This window comes from Myzus persicae, unplaced genomic scaffold (assembly GCF_001856785.1).
Source record: "Myzus persicae strain clone G006 unplaced genomic scaffold, MPER_G0061.0, whole genome shotgun sequence".
Taxonomy (NCBI): domain Eukaryota; kingdom Metazoa; phylum Arthropoda; class Insecta; order Hemiptera; family Aphididae; genus Myzus; species Myzus persicae.
In genome coordinates, this window is record NW_019104163.1 from 463 (window position 1) to 24,272 (window position 23,810).

The 23,810-nt window shown below is 27.7% G+C and overlaps 1 protein-coding gene and 1 long non-coding RNA gene across 2 annotated transcripts; one reads left to right on the forward strand and one right to left on the reverse strand.

Annotated features, from left to right (window-relative positions):
• Nucleotides 1-1,611: 1,611 nt before the first annotated feature.
• Nucleotides 1,612-5,906, reverse strand: LOC111039488. Its single transcript, XM_022323027.1, has 2 exons — nt 5,496-5,906; nt 1,612-1,900 (listed from the first exon to the last, which is right to left on the reverse strand). The coding sequence occupies exons 1-2, from the start codon at nt 5,594-5,596 to the stop codon at nt 1,663-1,665; spliced, it is 339 nt and encodes a 112-aa protein (XP_022178719.1). The 5' UTR covers nt 5,597-5,906; the 3' UTR covers nt 1,612-1,662.
• Nucleotides 5,907-8,331: 2,425 nt separating this feature from the next.
• Nucleotides 8,332-15,578, forward strand: LOC111039486. The gene is made up of 4 exons (XR_002605101.1): nt 8,332-8,346; nt 14,148-14,325; nt 14,701-14,876; nt 15,349-15,578. It is a non-coding gene; the product is annotated as an uncharacterized LOC111039486 (long non-coding RNA).
• The last annotated feature ends 8,232 nt before the right edge of the window (nt 15,579-23,810 follow it).

Sequence of the window (23,810 nt, forward strand, 5' to 3'; positions counted from 1 at the left end):
ACTGGAAATAAATTACCCAATATGTACATTTTAATATTTTATTTAATACACATATATGGCAATCCGACTGATGACTTTTATTAAATTTATCTATTCAATATAATATATACAATGTATATTCTATTTTTATTAAATGTTTTATTTAGTTAAGTAAATATATTGTAGGTAGGTACAATACCTATAGGTACAATGCTATTACTATATGTTGAAAAATAATTGTATTTAATAAACTTTATAGCCATAATTCCATGGCCATATAGGTAGGTATAATCAGAATAATAAATACAATAGTTATCCTAAAAACAGTCTAGAAAATTGTAAACTTGCATTAAAGAATTAAAAGGGTATATTAAATTGTACAAGTTATAAAATTAAGCCCCAAAGCAACCATGTTATTTAAATGTGAAATTATTGCATACTATGAATTTGCACAGTGGTACTTACTCCGTAAAATGTTGGCTTATTATTCTACTAATGTGTATATTAAATGCTTTGATATACTGTACACTCAGGCAAGGATCCAGAGCAAAGATCTGGGGGAGGAGGCACAATTTTTTGTTAACGTAAAATTACAGAATTGGAATCACTGTCCACCATAAACATGGACTATGATAGTACATCTTAGTTTGTGCACCCCAGAATTATATGTATAATAATATATTATATTATCAGACATACAAGTAATTTGAAATATAGTAATATCAGGATCTGTAGAATTATTAAAAAAATGTGGGAAATAATGTCTGGGGAGGGGGGGGGGGCTAGGCTCCCCCTGGATCTGTCCCTGTGTACACCTATAGGCAATAGGCTATAGCTAAAAAACTATTCTTACGACATTCGGTTTTCATACATACAAATTCTTTGAAAAATATGGAGCTTTGGAGTATAAAATATATGTTGTCATTTACAAAAGTATAAGCTTAAAAAATGACAACAATTTAAAGTAGTAAAAAGTAGGTACTGTTTTGTAATAAATCCAAGTTTATGTAAAAATATTATATTTTAAAAAGTTAATACTTTTATATATAATGAGTGATTACTGTTAAAAATCACCTATAGTTTAAAATACTTACATTTTTTTTAATATACCTAGTTTAAGTTATAAAAGTAACTAATTTGTACCCAGCTGCACAATAAACACCTTGATGTTATTAGTACAAACCCTTTTTAGTTCTTGGAAAATCTATAAAAATATTTACTAGAATATGCATTTATGATGTAAAATATTTTAGATATATATTATTTTAATAATATTATACATAATCTGATTTAATCTACAATTAGTGAATTAGTATTTTCAATAAATTATCTATGAGAAAATTATGAGGAATTGGTATTCAGAATATTATATGATATAAAAATGACTTAAAACACAACTAGTTTTCTAAGTACTTTTTATTTTATTTTTAATAACAAGAAATAAAAGTATTTATGGGTGATCTTAAAATTATATTTGAATGATAAATGTTAATGTTAACAAAATTGTACCACCTGTATAAATACTTAAATACAAAAAATATCAAAATATTTATTATTAATTCAATTCAATATTAAATTACACAAATTCCTGAAATATTAATTGTTGAAAAATATCAAGGTACATAGTTCATTCACATTTTTATTTTTCCTTGAATGTATTGTAAGATTTTCATATTTAAAGAATTATTTTTCTTTTTCACTTTCAAATTTTACATCTCTCTCATGCTGAAAATCTCTTAAAGAATTTTCTGTGCGTTCTTTGGTATCCGCTGTTGCTTGGATTTTATCCAATTCATCTTCAATATCCAATTGGTTATACTTACTGTTGTAGTAAGGACAATACTTTAACACAGTGCGCCACTCCGTCATATAACATAACAGTACAAAACTTGTTACACCAAAAGACAATCCGGACAGACCCCTAAAAAAAAATGTATATTATATTTTAAGAGCTCAAAGCATTTAGCCTGATGTGAAAAATTTTAGTATCGCAAATGACTCAAGACTATAGCTTAAATATAAATTATAAATTATAACCTATAAAATATAAATATGGGGTTCTAATTAAATAATTGTTGGCTCCATAGACATAGAAAAAAGTTTAAATTACTAATGAAATCTTACTATGGTTGTATTTACTGCAGGGTTGAGATGTTTAAACATGTTTAAAACATCTAAATAAATCAAACATTGTTTTGTTTCAAACGTTTAATATAAATAATTTATTAAAAATACAGTTGTTCAAAAGAGAAAAATGTGTGTATAACTTTATGGTACCTAGCGTACAGTAGCAACTACTATTTATTAATTTTATTGTAATAATCAATTCATTTCCAAAGTTTAATAAACAAATTTATAAAATTTATAATTATAATATTATTAATTCAAATTAGCAACTTTGCACTACTCTAAATAATATATTTTTTTAATATTTCAAGCAATGTCTACATCAATCACAAATTGAACACAATATCCACTTCCTGGACAGGGAAGATTTTCCTTACTTTTAAATTTATATTTTTAATCCTACTGAATTGAAACAAGATTTAAAATTGTTTAGTTACCATAATATATATGCAAACCATTTATAATTTATGAAAGCAATTAAAAAAAAAAAATCATAGAGGTAATTGGATACTAACATAAATTAATTACATTAAATGTACAATGATATAATAAAAGGTATATTTATTTAATTTAAACTTAAGTTATAAGTGCTAATTAAAATAGAATCTAGTTATTACATACAACTTCATTACGATTACAATGGACTTAATTTTAATTTTAAAACAGTATTCAGATAAATCTGTTAAGAGTAGTAATTTTTGTAGACAAGAACTTAACCTAATCTATTCTCTACATTTCTAGACCTAATCATAATCAAATGTGGGCAAGTTAATGGAAACAATTACTTCAGTAAGTTAACAAAGAATAAATTCAACACTAAAAGTTTAGAATTATAAGAAAAAGAAAAGCCTATTAATTAATTTATAATTATCATCTAGAAACCAAAGCGATACAAGTAGATTCTAGAAAGCCAATAGGTAGTGCAACTTTTAATATTTTTTGCTTTGCATTAAAATATTGGTCAGTTCGACCAACAATTTTTGGTTTATTGAACTACAACTTTAATTTAATATTCATTTTCTATGTTGTATAAAGTGAAGTGATAATTATTGATATACCTACAGTACTATAGGTACACTACTATACTGTTCCATACTTAATTATAAATGATAGTGTGTACAATAGTCAATAAGTGATACCTAACTAATAAGTTCACACTAATACTTTTAATTTTAATTTACAAACTTTTTTTTTAATATAACAAACTTATTACTTCTTATACTTACTAATAAAATATTATATTTTAATGTTTTATTATTTAATAGATACCCAATGTATTATTATATTATAATATATAAATAAATAAATATTTTTTTTTGGTAAGTGTAGGTACCTAGTACCTACACTAATATTTGTTGATAGTAGGTGTACATAATAAATTTCATATTTTGCATTAAACTCGTCTAAATCATTTTTTAAACATGTTTGAAACAGTTGTAAAATACCATTTTTTTATGAGGAGTCTCAAACATACAACTATATTTTAGTAGTTTAAACAGTTTTTTGAAATTTTTAAGATTAAAAATTGTCCAAAAAATGCAATTCTTTTTAAGTTATTTATAGGCATAAGAAAATTTCCAGTTTTCTAATTTTTTTTTAAACTATTGTCAACAAACAATTATTTGCTTTGTCGAAAAACTTAAAAATGTAATACAACACTCCTCATAAGTTAAAAAATAAATTGAGTGTAAGTCCACAGTAATTATTGATCAGCATTTTTTTCAACAGATTTATACTAATTTTGAGGTGAACAAAACATTCATGATTCTAATATCTAATGATTACATTTGTGTAAAATACGGATGTTTATCAGCACTAGGAAATGTACGAATATTATAAAATCGGATTACAGGATTATTGGAAAATATTAATACATCAAGATTTTCAAGGAAGAATTTGGAGTGTATCGATACGTATCGAGGCAATTTTGAGCGTTCAAGAAGTGACACGTGCAGTATACAAGCGATACGTACCGAGTACCGACCCGTATCGGACTCGGACCTCGATACGAGGTGGTACGTATCGATACGTATCGAATTTTTCTTCTTGAAAATCTTGCAAATTAAATTTATTTTGTAACCAATACTCTTGTTTTCGTAACAGTAAACGGGTAGAACTTAGTTGCGATAGCGAAACCGGTTTTCACTAATGGTGTGGTACGGGTAACGTCTCATTTCAGCGAGTGTGAGCATAGAATATTAGAATCACAGATTATAGGTATTATAATACTAATATGTGATAGAAGTATGAACAATGTAGTACAATGTAGTACAATGCACTACTATACATTTAATAAACATTAAGGGGATTTTTGGCCATCAGAATTCAGTTATTTAAAGTTTAATTATTATTTAAATTTTAAACCGAAACATACAGTCTTTTGTCCATCATACCGATCGGCCTAGTAATGCGATAACACTTATGAGAACTAATTTAAATTTTATATTTTTTTAAGACTACTTGAGATCGGTTAGTTCATTTTTTCCAATTTCACCCTCAACTTCTGTAAATTAGGTTTGAATATTTTAAAATTTTAAAATATTGATTTTTCGGAATTGAAATCATAAATCTTAAAATGTAAACTGACCGATCTCAAGCGGACATTATGACGAATTCAAATAAGTTTTCAAATGTATTATCGCATTACTAGATCGATCGGTAGGATGGAGAAAAAGTACATACTTTTAGTTAAATAACTAAAAATACACGTTCTGGATCGTTCACGCGTGTGACTCGACGCTGCGGTGGTAACTTGTACCTGTAACCCAGCGTCACAGCAGCTGTTATCGATCTCTGACACATGCAGGTTGCTTGATAAGCATGTGACGATATTGTTTTCATAATTGTTTGTAAACAAAACGGCAAAACCTACACTTGTACTTAAAATATTACCAACTTTCTCAGTCCTCATCAGGGGTTTGTTCACGGATGGGGATGAGGCTGTCCCCATACCTCGCTTTACCTTATTTTTGTGTTACGTAATCTTTAGAACTTCTCATGATTATTTTGTGGACAAAATTAAGTTTCTACGAACAACACTGTTAAGTATTATTAGGTATAGGTTCAAAGTACCAACAGCAGATTAATAACAAAAGTATCTACATAATTAAATATTATGTATATAGTTAATAGTTGGTTTTATTTGTATACCTTTGTAAAATAAAAAAAACTTGATTAACAGAAATATAATATTTATTAGGTACTATATGTTTTACATTTTTTTCGTAATAAGTACCTAAAGTAAGTACGCGTTTTACATGATTTAGTGATTGTGTCGATTGTGATTTGTTTTATAAACAAAAAAATATTTATTACTATTTGATTTGTTGTTATTGCTATCGGTTATTGCGGATTACGGTAATTTGTTACATTCGAATCAAATACATTACCATGTTTTCAGAGCGACAGTAGTCTTGTACATTCTCGGCATCATTTTCTTAGACGTTGGTGTCAACGGGATGCGTTTATTTGACATTATTTTCGTAAACATGATTGTATTTCGTTCGGACCTACTGGACGTCCACGCAATTGAAGTGTTGTGAATCGGAACGATAAAAAATTGTTACAAACTCGACGAATTCACGTTTAAGAGTTGAAAATCAGACCTGTCACCCGTAGCAGTTAAATAACATACAACAGTAATTTACTATGGACAATGACATTCACATTAAAATTTAATGATTAAATTGCGTCAATTACAGTCCATGTAAATCGATAATATTATAAACAAACCACGAAGTACCAACTCGAATCGCGACCAGTATTCATGAATCATAGATGCAGCCATACAAGCCGCAGGGTCGTCCAAAATATTTTCCAGGCTTCCAGCAGCTGCTGCGTTGACGTTTCGTGTACAATTATATTATGTACGATGGGGTCTCTAAAATAGAAATGAGTAGTTATTTATGTTATTTTCCTCCAAGGCTACACACTTGGAACGTTGTGATAAACGTAAGTTTGTCCCGCGAACTAAGATTCTTAGTCCGTGGTTTGTCCAACATCGGCCTTTATATCAAATGTTTTGAGTTAGAATAGATTAGATTTTGTATTTTTGTTATTCATGCGACTATACATTATGTTACAGGCATTAGGTACAATAATTATTAATGTTTAATATAAACAAATTATAACGATGAAACCAGAAACGGGTGAGGACTATAAACACTGTCTTAAGTATACGTATAATGTTTGGGTGGCGGATGCTAAAATATTATTGTAGAAATTAAGATTATAGAAAGAAACACAGACACCAATAAACACCCAAATTTTCTAATTTATTATCCTGTTAAATACCTATTAGATATTAATATATTATAAAAACAATGCTATTACCAAATACTAAAAAAATATATTTATACAATACATTTTAATTTAAAGATATAAGATCATATTAACTTGAAGAATAATATCCGTTCTTATTAATAGAACAATGCACATTTATTGACAATATAAAACGATATTACGGCATTACCAGTGTAATTTGTGTAAGAGTGTAACTATGAAAATATGAAAATATTTATATGTGCAAGTTTAAAATATTAATAACAAAAATAAATTATTGAAATTATTTCTTACTGGTAAAGATGCTTCACTTAAAAATGTCAATCACATATTAGTTACTAAATAGGTTTATATTATTAGAGGTGGGTATAACTCAATAATATGGTCTCGAACCGAACTTTTAATGGAATATCCAGCCGAACACGAACCAAACAAATAACAACATGTGTGATGTTGATCTCGAACCGAACTCGTATACCAAACATTTCGTTAAATACTGAATTGAACCCAAACCGAATTTTTGAATTAAATGCCGTATAAAATGTTTTTTGTTATATGTCAGAGTAATTAACTAAGTAGTATAAAATAGTAATAAAAATACAGATGTATTTTTCATCGATAAAATAGACAATATACAAAACAATTTTTTAAAATAAACGCCGGGAACATTTTGTGTTTCTAAACGTTTGACATGTTCGAATTGTTTGTTCGAGTACTAATCGGTTTTACTTTCAAACGTCGAAGTTTGGTTCGATTTTTCGAACTTTGAACAATTCGACTCATTTCTAATTTCTTGAATGCATTCAAATTTAACATGGACATACCCATCTGTTTATAAGACTCACTCAAATGTGATTACACACAAAGCGTATTTTACAAACAATATTTTCATGCGTTGCTGTAAAGATCGAATTCAGAGAGTGGAATCTTAATTATGTTATACAGAAGTCAGTTTATATTTGTTATAGTCAGTATACCGTCATATTTAAAATAATATATTATATAATATTACGTTGTTAAAAACTGGGGAGATAAAGAGCGTTTTCAATTTTAACATATACAATGCACCTTTATTGAGCACTTATTTGTCACAATTTAATTAAATTTATGGAGATTATATAGACTTTTTTAAAATTGAAGTCCAAGTGTGTTGTAACTTGTAAGCAATTTATTTCGCATGACATAGCTGTAGCAATGTGCTGATGTCACCTTGCATCATTGTAGCTTTTATGATCATATTTTTTCATGCATATGATGTATATGTTTAATAATGCGCTGTTGGCTGTTGCCTGTTTATAGTGAAATGTACTTAAAAACATTGTACATACTAATATAATATATTATATATAATATACATACCTATTTATAAGCAGTTCATTAAGTACTGGCTTAATCCCAGTATGTAGTCGTTGTTTTGAATGTTAGGACTTATGATGACAACGTTATTGTAGTTATCTACAGTATCTTGTGTAATTTTCATGGAAAATGGTTTAGATTAAACTATATCCAAGGTGTCCAGAAATAATTTAAATATATGATTTTTCTTATGAAAGTGTCGACACTCACGCGTTAAATAACATTTAACCTTATATTACCGAGAGCTGTAATAATTAACAAGCCAATAAAATATTTTTAGACAGTGACTTACATTTTTGCATTAATTATTTTACTGTAGCAAAATTAGGTAGTTGAAATACACGATATGCTGTAAAAAAATAATTTTTGTGTAAAAAATAGAAATTATCTAATAAAAAATAAAATAGTTGGGAAAATGATTCATAGTTATATATTAAATATATTGAATTATATTTAAATAAAATAACTATTAACATTAGAACATATCATCATAAATTGCACCAAATACTTGGAAGCCCGCAAGATCCTCAAAAACCCCACCACACTCCATCAAGCACTCAATGAAGACAATACGGACGCAATCAATGTATTCTTCCATAGTAGGTATAAACTTAAGTCATAAATTGTAAACACATGTAAATACTTGTAATAATACTAATAATATTATAATGTTCACTTTTTTATATTAAATTAATGCAGGTTAAAAACCTTTGATGTCGATGCCTTAATAAATTTATAAAAAAAAAATAACTATTAACATATTAATAATTTGTGTGAACCAGTATGCAGTAACTGTATAAAAAAACTAGGAAAGGGGAAACTAATTTATTCACCAAAATCGAAACTATAACCAAATTATTGTTTATTCTTACAATCTTACACAAGTCTTGAAATTCATTTTATAGCTTAGATACAAATCGTAGGTACCCATATGGCCATAATATTGTTAAATAATATTAATTACCTACATGAGTGTAATAGATTTCATACAAAAACGTTCTAAACTTGTTTGAAAAATAACTTTATGATAACTCTGTAATCATAATTTTTTGAAATAATATTATTGGAATATTTTTGTAACCCAGAAAATGCGATAAAATATTATTAATCATACAACAAGAGATAGGTGAAATAAAATATGTCCTTCTATGCAATAATTTTAGGAAAAAAAAGTTGAAGTGAAACTTCGTTACGGAGGGTATAAAAAAAGGGCATGACCTTCACGCTTGGTTGAAATAGTCCGACGACAGTTGCTGGTTCGATTCCGCATTTTAGAGGACAAAATAAACTTACTATTAAGTACCTATATTATATATATGTGCTACATGTATGGAATTGATGGAATCTATAAATACTACTAAATCAATTGTTCTACGGATCTGTATCATAATATGTCAACATTTAATAAGTAATTTTTTTTACCTCTCCCCAAACCATATTTTTTAAATCGCTATTTACGTCATAGCGTAAAATAACACGAGTAAGCTACCAAAAAGTCCAAAGGCTAAAAAGTCTATGCTAAAAAAGTTCGATAGATATAATTAGGTAATAGGAATAATACGATGCACAATTAATGTGCCAATTAGTTTAAAAAAAATAATTTTAATTAAATGATTTACCTGACAAAATTAACCAATAGTCTGGTAGGTACCAGGTTAGGTTAAGTTACCTAATATTTGCAATATCACACTTTACACTTAGATAGAAATTATTATCATGTATGCATAGGCGTATTGTTTTTGAATAATTGTAAAAATAATTAATTCAATGTTTTTACATGACATGTCCCATATGTGATTAAAGTTTTTGAATTTTTTTTTTAATAAATTATTTAAAATATTATTATGATATAACTTTTTTACTTTAGATTTTTTTCGCTGACCAGTAATGTGTTTAAAATGTGTACTCTTAACATGTCTTATTGGTAAAATTATTCTCTCCAGTATCCTCCAACAACAAACTGACATTTTCTATTTTTTATTAGTTGTTATTGCATTTTTAGTACCTATGTCGTTTCTTCGATAACTTTTCAAGGTGTCTTGGGGCAGTTTTAATTAAATTCCATCATTAATCACGCAACGACTTAGTGGAAAAAAGGGCAGCAGGCAAACTGATTGTATATGTAAGTGAAAAATCCGGAAGAAAAATTACTGCTGTTCCTTATATACAAACATAAACATATACTACACTCACGTACACATAAACACAGATTGCTTTAGGGACAGTACAATAAGTTACGTTTTAAAGAGTAGAGGTAGGGTAGAGTCGTAGAGGCAATACTGGTAACACGACAGAAGAAAAATGCGTGCAACACAATTACACAAGCCCCCTTCCAAGATCAAGATTTAATAAGATTTCTTTAAATTTACTGAAAACTTCAATCAATTTGGCAAATGAAATAATATAGTATATTATCTTATATTAATATTATGGTGTATAATATATATATATACCATTATATGGTATAAGGTATATGGTCTGATCACGCTATAAATATAATAATACATATATATATATATAGATAGATTTAATATGTATTATTATATTTATAGCATGATCAGACCTTATAGTTTTCCAATGCTCGAGTTATTAAAATAAGTAAATAGTAATAATAAAATAAAACACCTAGTTATAATAGTCATAATACCTAGTAATGGTGGACCTATTATTATAGTTGTTTCTTTTCATAGTTTATCGATGTGAAATATCAATGACAAATAAATGAATAAGATTAAGGCGTTTCACTTTAAAATATCATATAAAATAGGATATTCGGATATTACTATTTTTAGTATCTAGGTATTTCGATTTACGAATTACGAGGCTACAAGGTACATAGTCGGCGGAAAAAAAAGTCTACGGAAAAAAAGCCCAGAAAAAAAATTAAATATAACTGTGAACACATGTACCTATACTCTACTTCTAATTAATAATTTATAATTCATTAATTATTGGCTATAAAGCCAATATAAGCAATTTTATATGCGGATACTCAATTAATAAGAAACCTTTTCTTTTACCTATTTATTTAATAAAAAATTTTAAATATAAATGAATTTATGTCTGAATATGGCTTATGCTTTACTATTGATTATATACATTATACATATAAAAAACAACTTGTAATATCAAAATAAATATGAACTCATCTATACATAATATATGCAGTGTTATAAGTTATAAGTAAAAAAACATCAGAGTTATACTGTATAAGTATAACGTCTAGGTATATACATACTACATTTATACAAAAATTACACAAGATAATTTATGACATTTTTTAAATTATAGTTTATTATATTTTATTATCGGTACACGCCAAATGATAATTACTAATTAGGAGTAGAGTATACGTGTGTTCACATTTATATTGAATTTTTTTCTGGCCTATTTTCGAGTGGGCTTTCTTCCCGCGATTCAAGTTACCTACATTATTATGTTAATATTGGTCACTCAAAACTCGTAAAATCTCATCGTTCAGCTACAGACCTTGATATAGAGACAAGTATTACAATACCGACTTCAGTCAAGGTATCTACCTATAATATTATATTGTTGTGATATTTGAAATAAATGTGTAATCATTAGAACTAAAAAACAATATTTCAAACTGAGGTCGATTCTCTCAACAAATAGTCAAAACGTTGTTAAAAACGTATATGTTTTTAATTTTTATAGCTGCATTCGAACTGAATCATCATAGCATTTTTTAGAACGAACTGAGTCACTTGGAAATTTGAATGTAATACTAATTGAGTTTATGTTTTAGTATTAACTAATAAGTCCCGTCAAACTTAAAATATAATCTTCCTTTCGATTTTTAACAGATTTGGGAATTAGGACAATCTGTAGCTTAAAATTCTACTTGGTTAAATATGCGTTTTGTTTAATGTTATTTTCGAAGTATTTTATAATATGACAATAATAATCGGTATAAATTGTGTATTTTCAAATTATGTTATTAAAGTCATAAAAATGTTTTATTAATGATTTTATTTTTTACTCAAAATAATCGTTGAACTCAATAAAATATTGTTCGTTTATACCTACGACTCAATTAGTATACAGTGTTTTCATTACCTATAAGAACACTATATTTTTTTCAAATTTAGTGGAATAGTTATTTATAAACTGAACTTTCTTTATATCAATATAATCGATATTTTGTTTTTAATATTTTTCAAAATCTTCACCGTCAACTACTATTATACTTACATACATTAATATACATTTAAACATTAAACTAATTAACTGCATTACAGTCATCTAGATCAAACGAGCGATGTTTTATCTCAATGAAACGTTTAAATATTTCATATTTAAATTATAATTAGCCTTAAGATATATTTAAAAGTACCTAAATAATAGGTAATACTTTCGTATTTATACAAATATTTATTCTACACTAATAATTGACATATGTCATAAAATATGCTACTTATCTATTATAATTTGTTCTAAAATAACTTAATTTGGATATAAATTTAAATTTAAATATGTATAAAACATTATTTAAACCTGTATGGAAATATGGTCTCTAACTATGGGGCACAGCAAAAGTGTCCAATCAAAATTCAACAATTTCAGAATATTGCTCTTAGGAAAATTACTAATGCTCCACCCTTTGTTTCGAATTACACTATACATAATGACCTGTCAATTAAAACCGTGACAGAAGAAGCTACAAGCTTCTACAAAATATTTCATGTCCGCCTACAAACACACCAAAATCCACTCATTAAAAACCTATCCATCCAAACATTACCTGGCAACCCCAGGCATCGTTTAAAAAGGAGTTGGTGCCGTGACTTGTTAGGGAACTAATGAAAAAATAAAAAATAAAAAATAAAAAATAAAAAATCAGTTTATATACTCGTAATATAAAGATTCATACAACATCCAGTCAAATGCCACTAGTGGGTGGCTTCTTATCACGTATTTAATGTATTATTTTAACCTTTATCAAATATGCTAATTGTGCATAAATGTACAGATTGTATATATTATTGTGTAAAATAAAAAAAATAAAAAAATTTAAATATTGTTTCACTTACCTAACTAATTTAATAAATTGTAAAATTAAATTTACTCAATAATTTTTTAAATGCTAATAAAAATGTTAAATATTACTATAGATATTAATGAGCAGTGTGTTCGTTTTTGGATTTTCACTAACTATTAAAAAGTATGAAAACCGTAAAATTATATAATTTGCTATACATATTATGTTATTTTAAAATTTAACAGACTTCAAAACAATATTTTATCTATAAGTAGGTATGTAAGTAATTATAGAATAAACCTATCTATACTTATGTATAGCTCTATTTTAAAGTATTGAAAAATTTGAATAAAAATGTAAGCGTTTTTTAAAATAAGGTAGCCATATTGATGTAGGTACTATAGAGTATAGATATACATATATAAGAGTTATATTAAAATAATTAAGTATTTAAATGTATTGTTATAATTTATTATCTGATAACTAGTTATGAAACTTTTTTCTTCGTTATTACAGTCTAAAAAAAAAATCATATCCAAAAACTCCCCTTTCTACTCGCATTTTTAATAAAGCCGGGAAAATAATCAACGTTGTTTACTGATTTTGCGTCCTAATATCATTACTGGAAACAAAGTGAACCCCTACCCCTCTATCCTTAACACCTATTTACGGGCCTATACAGCAATGTATTGCCATTGCATGCAATATGTATTTCAAACCGTTTATTGTATCATGTATTTAGATAATTAAAATTCAGTCAATTGACATTAAATTTAGAAATACAAATTTATTAGGTGAGATATACTATTGCACGCAGATGGTAAAAAAAATAGCCAAATTCGCCCACAATTGGTAAAAATGTACATACGTAAGTCCAGTACGACTTTGATAGTGTTGTAAAAACAGAATATTTTGTTAACGGGTAGGTAATACTAATACAGTGTATTAAATACTTACATTTTAGGCAAATCGTTAAATTAATGTTTATGATAGTCGTGTAGACTGTAGCCGACCTTGTTTGATTTAGCCATTTAGGTATCATATAATCTTATATCCCAAATCGAATGAATATATCTAAAAATGTTTAGAAATAAAAATTATAATCTTGACATTTTACACATTTTAAATGTCAAGGGTCTATTTTTTACACAACTGATAGACGATTGCCCATTAACGTGTTTCAATTTTTGTCGTCCGTCACGGTACCACTCAATTTATTACCTAAAATAAAATGTCATACTAGAAATAATATACCTGTACAAACAAATAGGCCGGTTTTTATTCAATGTCACATTTTATAATTTTTTTCATTCAATCCGATTTTTGGTAGGCCGAACCGGTTTGTTTCAAGCACAAAAATAAAATATAAATAATCATAACATATTATTTACATATTATGTAGGTACCCACTACTATGGGATATACAGATTTTCAAATACCGAACCGGTATAAATACTAATAAGATCTTCAGAGACAACATCAGTGATCTACAGTTGTTACAACGATACACATCGAGTCTTTATTTCACTTTTTGAGTTACCTCAAATTCACATCCAAAAACCATCATGTATAAGTTTTTGGTAAGTATCTTTTTTTGTAGAATAATAAAGACAATAGTACAATATTGTATAGGTAGTTGTAACCAGTATAGTACTAGTCCAATACGTACTTATAAATGATCCCTTTTCAAATTGCGTGCAATATACGATTAATACGACAGATAACTTAGTTTATTTTTGTATATGTATATTGTTCTACAGTAAATAATTTTTATCTATACTTCTTTTTTGTGTATAAACTACACTATTTGTTTTTATTACTTTTAGGTATGTAAAAATTCTTTTGCATTTTTTTTCTTTTTTGTAAAAGATAAAAGTAAAATAGCAGATTGCTTATGTCATAAAAATAAGCTATACATTCTATAATATATACTATTAATTAATTTTTTTTTATAGTTATTGGTTGTTGCCGCTTTGGCTTTGGTGGCTGTTGCTTCTTCTCAAATTGTTTACTACACACCACATACTTACGCACCGGTGTACACCTACCCATCGTACGCCTACACTTACCCAGTGTCTTACAATCCATACATCACTCTCCTTCGTCGATGAATAAATATTCTACTAAATCCGTGAGTATGAAATGAAATATAAGTATAACAATTAAAAACATAGAATTATTTTCATAATGTTTATAACATATTATACAGATATATGATAATTATTAATAATTTTACTATATCATTCAAAGTTATTCAACATAAATATCTAAATCGTATCTAAATGCTATAAGCCATTCACTATATAATGTATGGATACCTGATGTGGATCTATACAATCATTGTGGAATTATAACAGTATTTTCAGAATCTATAATTTTTAAAAAAAATGCTATATAATTTATTTTTGCTAACTTATATTGGTACTTATTTGCCCTTTCCTATTATTAATTATTTTATTGTAATTTTATGTACCAAATTATATTTACTAATTTCTTGTTGATTAAACACTTATTAACTTATTAGCTAAGTATAACCATTGGTAAGGTACCAATGGTATTACCTATATAATCTTAAATTGTAAATCATAAATGTATATTTTTAGAAGACCATCGGGAGTTATTCTGCAGTTATTCAACGCCGATCTTACGAAAATATATTGACAACGGAAATGTATTTATTTTAGTACATAATTTATTGTTTGCTATTATTTCACAGTAAATTCTTATATATCTTCATTCTTCTTGTAAACATGTATTTTATCACAATGTCACATTTTTAAATTATTTGTTGAAGAACCGTTTAATGTAATATACATAATAATTTATTGAAATATGTAGTTTATTTGTTTACCAATATACATTTCATATGAAAAAAGTCATTAGAATATTGATTTTATTGTTCCTATAATAGTAAATACTATTAAGATAGCTCTTTCGTAAAAGAAAGTAGTAGAAATATAAAAAACATTGTTTAATTGCCTCAAGTCTTTTTCAACATAACCACATAAGTATACTTGTATTATAAATAAAATTTAATTTAAGGTAGGTTGAACTAATTAATTATTCAAACTATTAATACATTTAACTATTCACATTTTGATAGTAAATTATTAAAAATATTATTATGAATCATAATACATACTCACCTCATCTTATACTTACTCAAAATGCAACAACAGACGTCTATCTAACACAAAGTCTTTTCGAAAACTAACAAAAGTTAAATCAGATGGCAAATGTGTCAGAAATTGTTTAAAATAAACATAAAATACAATGAAGGTAGTAGGTACTTACACAAGTTGTTATATGAAACTGACTATTGTGTTATTAGCAAAAAAAAATAATATTAGGTATAGTTAATATAAGATTATTTTCAGCTCAGTAATTTCACTAGCAATTAATTATGCAGTAAGTTATACTTATATTTTATAATAGGTATTATTAATTTATTGTGCTCCAATATTATTAATAATTAATATATCTAAGATCTACCCAATTATTTAGGTATCTAAATTTGTATCTACTCATATGGGAGTAAGTAATCAATTATTATATCTACCTTATAATAAATAAAAATGTTTAAATTGTATAGCTACAAAAACAAATTTTAAAATGATAATAATGTTTTCTACTATTATTTTTAAATCAAAATATATACAAAATGTACAAAGATATAGGTAGCCATTTTTTTTTTTTGTAGAATACGCATATTTACTAAAGAAAGCCTCAATATTATTTTATATTACATAATATGAGTAGATGCCATATATTGGAAAACCGCTCTCTGTACTTCACAAAATATGGTTGCTCATTTGAAATCTGCAGTGGAAAACTTAATATTATAAGTTATACAATTATGTAGTTTTTTAACTTATATTTTAACTTATAAGTTGTAATATACACATTCCTTGATTATTTTTATCAGACTTTTTATCAGGACAATTTTTCCTCCTATATGTTTACATGAATTTATATTTTAAAGCGCGTCTGTATATTTTATGAAAAACTAAGCATATCGCATTTACAATGTACACTACGCTTATGGAGAGGAGGATGAGAAGAAGAAAAAAAGTTCGTGGACCGTGAAGGGGCAAGTGGGCGACACTAGTGAATTCCAGTCGGCCAGGAATGTCGGGGGTCATCCGTCACGAGCAAAACGAGCTGTATCTAATATTGTCAGGGGTTGCCAAAAATCTACGAGGAAGGGTAGACAGCTGTTTCCGAGCCGTTAGTCACGCCGTGGAATTTTTGTGCCCAGCGTTCGTCCCTTATCCGTCCGCGCTCGTAAAGCACCCCGCGGATGTCACCTCTCATTCTATCTTTGTTTCAATCCCCACTCTCCGTCTCAGCCCCGCTCCACTATTTGTCCGCTCATCACCACCACCGATACTCACTCACTCATACTCACCGTCTCCCCCGCGCTTTTGTATAACCATCCGTGAAACGGCTACGTAATGGGGGATGAAATTCTTGACATGAATGCAAATAGACGGCGGGCGGCGGTGTGCTTATGCTTTCCAATTGCATAATATGAAAAGCCCGCCAGTGTATAGATGATACATCTTTGGACTGTTCCGCGAAACACGAGTGTATAATATGAGATTTTAAACTGATAATAATATATTAATATGTTCATTGAATCGAATTACAATTTAAGCTGCAGTTAACATTTTTGAAATAATATCGACTTTGAAATGTATTCACAACATTTTAATACGAGTTTCTGCGTACATTTCCCAACTATACAATGGTTTTGATTATTTTGAGTTTTTCAGGATGTATATAAGTACCTAATAATAAATACATAAATAATAAATAGAATTTATTCTAAATAAATAAATGTGTATTTATTGTTTAATCTTATAAAATAACACAGGATACAGAAATACACATACTAGGATTTAAATTACATATTTACATGTTATAAAAAATGTTCATAATTTCTTATCTATAAATTGTTCAGGTGCCCTATTCTCGAGATCGATAGACAAAATGTCGTGTGCGATTAAACTCGATTGATTACCTATGTCGTAGTCGACTGCAAAACGCTATTCTTCAAAAGCATTGGACTAAAATTAGTCGCATTCGCCACCATGTTCCATGTCCTTGTAATTTCAAATATCTATAGTTTAAACAGTGCAATTGTATTCTTAAGAATTCATTATTATTATTATTTTCTTATTTTGCATCCTCTTTAAATTATTATTGTATTATAATCTTAAATTACAAAATGTCAATTTAAAATTTATTAACTATGTTAAGACATTTGTTAGACCAAACTCACTACTTAGTACAATACTACAATTAAAAACAGCTACATCAGGAAAGAACTAAACTTATCGTTGAACCCAACAATGTCATTGAGTCATTTCAAAATACGAGAACAGATAAAGGAGATAAAAATAGTTTCCAAAATAATTATAGCTAAAAATCGTTCAATTTTGTGAAAAAAATATATATTATTATTTCTTATAGGTGTGTCCCATCCACGCTAGTTGACCTCTATCATATTCATACTATAACTATGATATTTAAAGCACACTATTTAAAAATATATTTTTTTAATGTATTAAAACAAAAAATAACTCAACCAAATGTTACAATAAATTTCCATTTGGAGCCCATTACCAGACTTAGCTAATGACATTGTTCCAAACAAAATATTGAACACATTATAGCGAAATTATGTTGAAATTGAAATATATTAAAATTTGAATTTAAAATAATCAAATGTGTTAAATTTGATGAAGTAGATTAAATTAGAGACAAGAGCTGGCGAGTTGTTAAAACTTGACCCTCTATTTGCACCTGGAAATTTAAAATCCACATTTACCCAAAAAATCAATAAAAAACGGCGAGAAGCAAATATTGCGGAAACACTTAATGCTTTACCCGGAGCCACTAATGCGGGAATAAATGACGTAAGGTATATTTTGTATAAAGCGTAATACTCGGTATATTATTATGTACAAAATAAAAAAATCGGGTAAGTGGATGTCGCTTTGCTGTACATTAGGTGTTTAGAAGGTCACTGTAATAGATGACATTAAATTTAAATTCAATAATTTAATATCATATCACACAAAACACGATTCTGAGTAGAGATGGTATGTCAGTCTAGGATATTTTATATTGTTATATTATTTATTATTAATACGGTAGCCGGTAATTTGAATTCATATTATTTATGATATTATTCTTAAATTTCAGTAACGCTGGAAAAATATTACATATACTTATGTAAAATTGGGTTGTTTTGTGAGCTGGATTACAACAAAATGACAAAAAAATTGTTTTTTTTGTGTTAATACCTATAAGTAATTTTGTCTCAATTTGAACTTACAATAACTATAAAAATCATTTTTCAATTTTTAAGTTGAGAAATTTGAACTTTAAATGTTTATGAAACAAAAATGAACTTATGTATTTTAATATTTTTCAACTGATATTGTAGCAATATATCAAGAGCCTTGAATTAAATTTTCACGTTCTCTGACTTAAAAAATACAATTTTATTGACATTTATAGAAAAAAAACTAAAAAAAAATATAATTAAAAATGGTCGTAAAAATCTCAAAACGAATGAAAATTGTGAAAATTGTATCAATAGTATATGAATTGATTATATAAACAAATTTTGATGATAGAATATATGTATTGGATTACATGCAATCGACCAAGCCCATTTAACAGCATCCAATTTTTACATTTACTCCATTAATTTGTTTTAAATAGCTATGAAGTTTAATTTGTGACACAAAGCTGTACAGATTTACGTTTAATAACACAGAGTAAATACGCGGGTTTTCGTTCCCAGGATTTGTATATTTGACAAGGGTGTCAATAATTGTATACTCATTATGTAGATAAGGTGATTAATTTACAAATCAAGTGTTTGGCGAACGATTGGCACATTTGATGAGTAGGCAATACATGTGCACTTGTACTAGTCTCTGTTCACATACAGATGGTTAAGTAATAGCAAATATTTATCATTTGTTCACTATTCCATACTAATGTCAGTAAATATATATTAGGTATTTAGGTAAGGCTAAATCTTATCAATTTAAAAATCTACTTTATTAATTTTATAATTTCGTTGATTGTTGAAATCTTTATCAGTGAAATAGTTTTAAAGAAATTCTAGTGTTTGATTTTTACTCTAGGACGTTTTTTTCTAACCCCACTCCTTACAGCAATTAAATTAAATGTTTGTTACTATGGGTTTGTCTGCGTTAGGTAATTTGAAGAACAAAATAAAGGAGCGCATAATATGTATTATGCGGCCTAGTGTGGCGTGGTAGTTGGTCGCAATCGCTAATAATATTATGTACTTCTCTCAACTCTCAAGCATCGTCCGGAATACTGGCTCCCGGATGGGTGACCATTCGGGTCAGCTTTAGCGACGAATCATCGCTCTACATATAAGAACGTGTTGCTCAGACCAACTGTAAATTAACACCAAAAAACAAACAGTAAGCCCCCTCTCAAAAATGCTGATGTCCATAGTGGACGATGGTACAAAACTAATAAAAAAAAAACATGTATTATTATACAATAATATTACATAATATTATGTAAAAAATTAATTTTTCTATAGGTAAATTATGTTATTAATATGGTGTTTTTTGTTACTTTGAAATTACAATTATTTCTTTTCTGATAATACACACCTAATACCTATATTATGTCATTATTTTTTTAAATGTCTTATGTTTTTTTTTTAAATTTATATATTAATATAATTATAATCGATATGGCAGTATCCGAACTATAACCTGAAAAAAAAGTTAGTGAGTTATTCCCGTGGATCTCATACTCTCACGGATACCCACAAAAACATTTAAATTACGACAAAATTAATTTTTAAGTACCTACACATTTGTAATATGTATTTTTAGCATAACTGTATAAAATAATATGCATATACTAGCTGCACAGAATTATAATAATTGAAGTGATCAGCCCGCATTGTTACGATATTTGTGTTCATATAATGTTCATCACTCATCAGTCACTGCCGAATCAAAACCTTGCTGCAAACACCGTTTGGTGGGTAATATTTATACGATATTGTGTATGTTTATTCGAAATAGGCCATATAAATTATATTGGTAAATAAATATTTAATGTAAAAATAATAATAATGCAATACATAGAAACGTCTTGCTGTCGGTCGATGTTTATACAGAATGGTATATATTATACAAGCACCGAATGAGGAGTAGCAACTTAATGGAACCAAACTGAGTGTTATAAACAACACGTATATATAATGTAGTTTATATATATTGAATAATATATTTATGTACTATACGCCCCGTCTACAGGCACACCCGCCCCGTGCCCCAAACCTCCACTTATTCATCTCCGGTTCGAAGCCAAATGACAATTACAAAGGTTCGTTGTCTATATACATGTGCCTTTGTACGACGAGCTACACTTTATTAAAAACGCTTCAGCGCATGCATTCACTTCCCTCCAACATCCATAAACAGAGACTATATAATATTATATGTATGTATATATTTAATAATATAAAAAGGTATATTTTTTTTATGTACATTTAGTTTTGCCGTTTTCACGTCATTGCAGATTTTTTTAATATTGAGTCGTGCTTTTAAACAAATACATCGTTTTTTAGATTTTATAAAATACGTGAAAAAAATAAAAATTATATTTCAAAACGAATCTCTGCAGCTCAGTCTGCTCTTGACTATAATATTATTTCCGTGACTGTGATCGTTATGTATCATTTAATATAATATACCTATTGGTCCAAATGAATTATATTTGATTGGCAAACAAAATAATTACTACGAAATTACATATTATGCATTGCGTTTTAGAAAAAAATTAATTAAATTAACCATAGGTGATAGGTAAATAATTAATTTTGCATTTCTTCATCATATGCTTAAAATTTTAATATATTTTAAAGTACGGAAAACTGTTGTGCAGGCATCTAACGAATTAATTTTCAACAACGAAGATTTTGCTATAAAATATTGTTTATATTAATAATCACAAATGTTCTTACTTTGTAATAATTACATACTTGTACCTAACATTTAATATCTATCGTATTATTACTTTGACAGTCAAAGGGATCCTATTCGTCCTGTATTTTACGTGTCTGTCCCATATTTGAACAAAGCTTCCTGGTGTCCCGACAATACTTATAAAAACCACTTTTGTCCTGTATATTGGATAATCCATTTCGTACGTACCTTATTTCAAAAATTAAATGTTTTCTTATCATTTAAAAATTTTAATTTTAATGATGATTGGTATTGTGTTTATTTTAAAGTGAGTAAAACGATATGTTGCATCGAGGAAAAATGTAGTTTTAGGTACCAAATGTTAACTAAGAATTTGGAAAAGAAATGGGGGTGGGTGGGTGTCTATATATTGTCATGCACCACTAAGTACAATATATTCAAACCGCCTCTGAGTACAGTGCTACCTATTTGAAAAGTAAAGATACACTTTTAAATGATCAGCTTATAACTTATGAATGTTGACTATGCTCTCACCCTCCCACCCCTTCTAAATTACCGTCCATGTAAATTATAAGTATAAAGTATTGGCATGATTTCAAATGGCTCTTTTTTTTTAAATACAAACTTAGGATTCCTAAGTTTGACTTAATCTGAGAATCTTTACAGATAATTTGTATATTATAGAAAGCTTAAAGATATAAAGTCATAGTCATTATAATAAAAAGTTGATACAAATAACGAATCATTAGCATAAAATCAATAAATGTATTTTTTGGAATTTCAACTTGGGAAAAATACCAGTAACCAAAAAATATATTGAAAATCTTTAGATTCAGAGTTTTTTTAATTCAGTTAAAAAAGAGCTTTTGCATATAATGATTTTTAATACATTTTGGTTACCGTTATTTTTTATGAGTTGGAATACCTTAATAGTTTTTTTCCCTGAATTACGATTTTCCCAAATAGTTTATTCTCTCAAGATTCTTTATCCCAAACCTTTTTATTCAAATGGTATTTTTCCCAAAACCATAAGGTAAATAAGTTGTAGAATAAACAAAAACTAAAAAATATTTATCAATAAATAACTAAAGATAATTGATAAAAAAAAAAATATTGAAAATAAGTAGCACAAGTGATGTTCTTAGCTTGACTTTAGGACAAGGAAGGAGAAAACTTGTTCTTTTAAGTTCCAAGTTTGCTGTGGAAACTTTGAACTTGAAAAGTTTAAATCAATCACATTAAATTCTATCTGTTTTACTTGCCTAAGACTTATGTGAGTGTGGTGTGGGATAATCGTATGCAACTCGTTATATTGGCAAACGCCAAACATCATCCAGATGTCTGCAGATCTCTGCTCGACTCTCGACGAATACCAAAAAGAACAAGCTCACTTTGAAATAATAGTCTTAGAACTCAGTGTCTCAGCCCATAAAATGAAGAGTCTGAGTTCGTCCAAAAAGAAAATGGATGAATGGATTCTCAATGCCTATCAGCCTATCACACGGATTAGGTACTCAACTTATGTTATAATTTATAACTCATAATACTTAGACTTATTTCGGAGTGTAATCCATATAGTCATATCTCAAATATTATTGCTCTGTGTAGTATTAACTATTTATACATGTTTTTTTTTGCAAAAATGTATTAGGTGTACTGTCTATCATATTATATTCCCATCAACTCCCGTTGTGTAAAATTAAAATAAGGAGGTACTTAACCGGTTTTTTTTATATTCAAAACATCACTGTGCGATATTCATATAAGTATCAATAAGTATAATATTATGTATAATACAAGTATATTTCCACGCGCTAGTGATCACATTCAGATATATACGCGGTATGGTATGCGACATTATATTATTATCTCCTATTGGCCCTTTCTACACCGGATATTAAGCTATATCATTTTCAAATCTATTGGGGCACAGTTTTTTGTCACGTGCATGACACGCGTTTCACCTATATGACGTCGCAGGCGTTTCGTTTACACGGTCCTTACTATTTAGAAAACATTCATTGTGCATAGCTAGTGTTATACATATCAACGCCCCTGCAGGA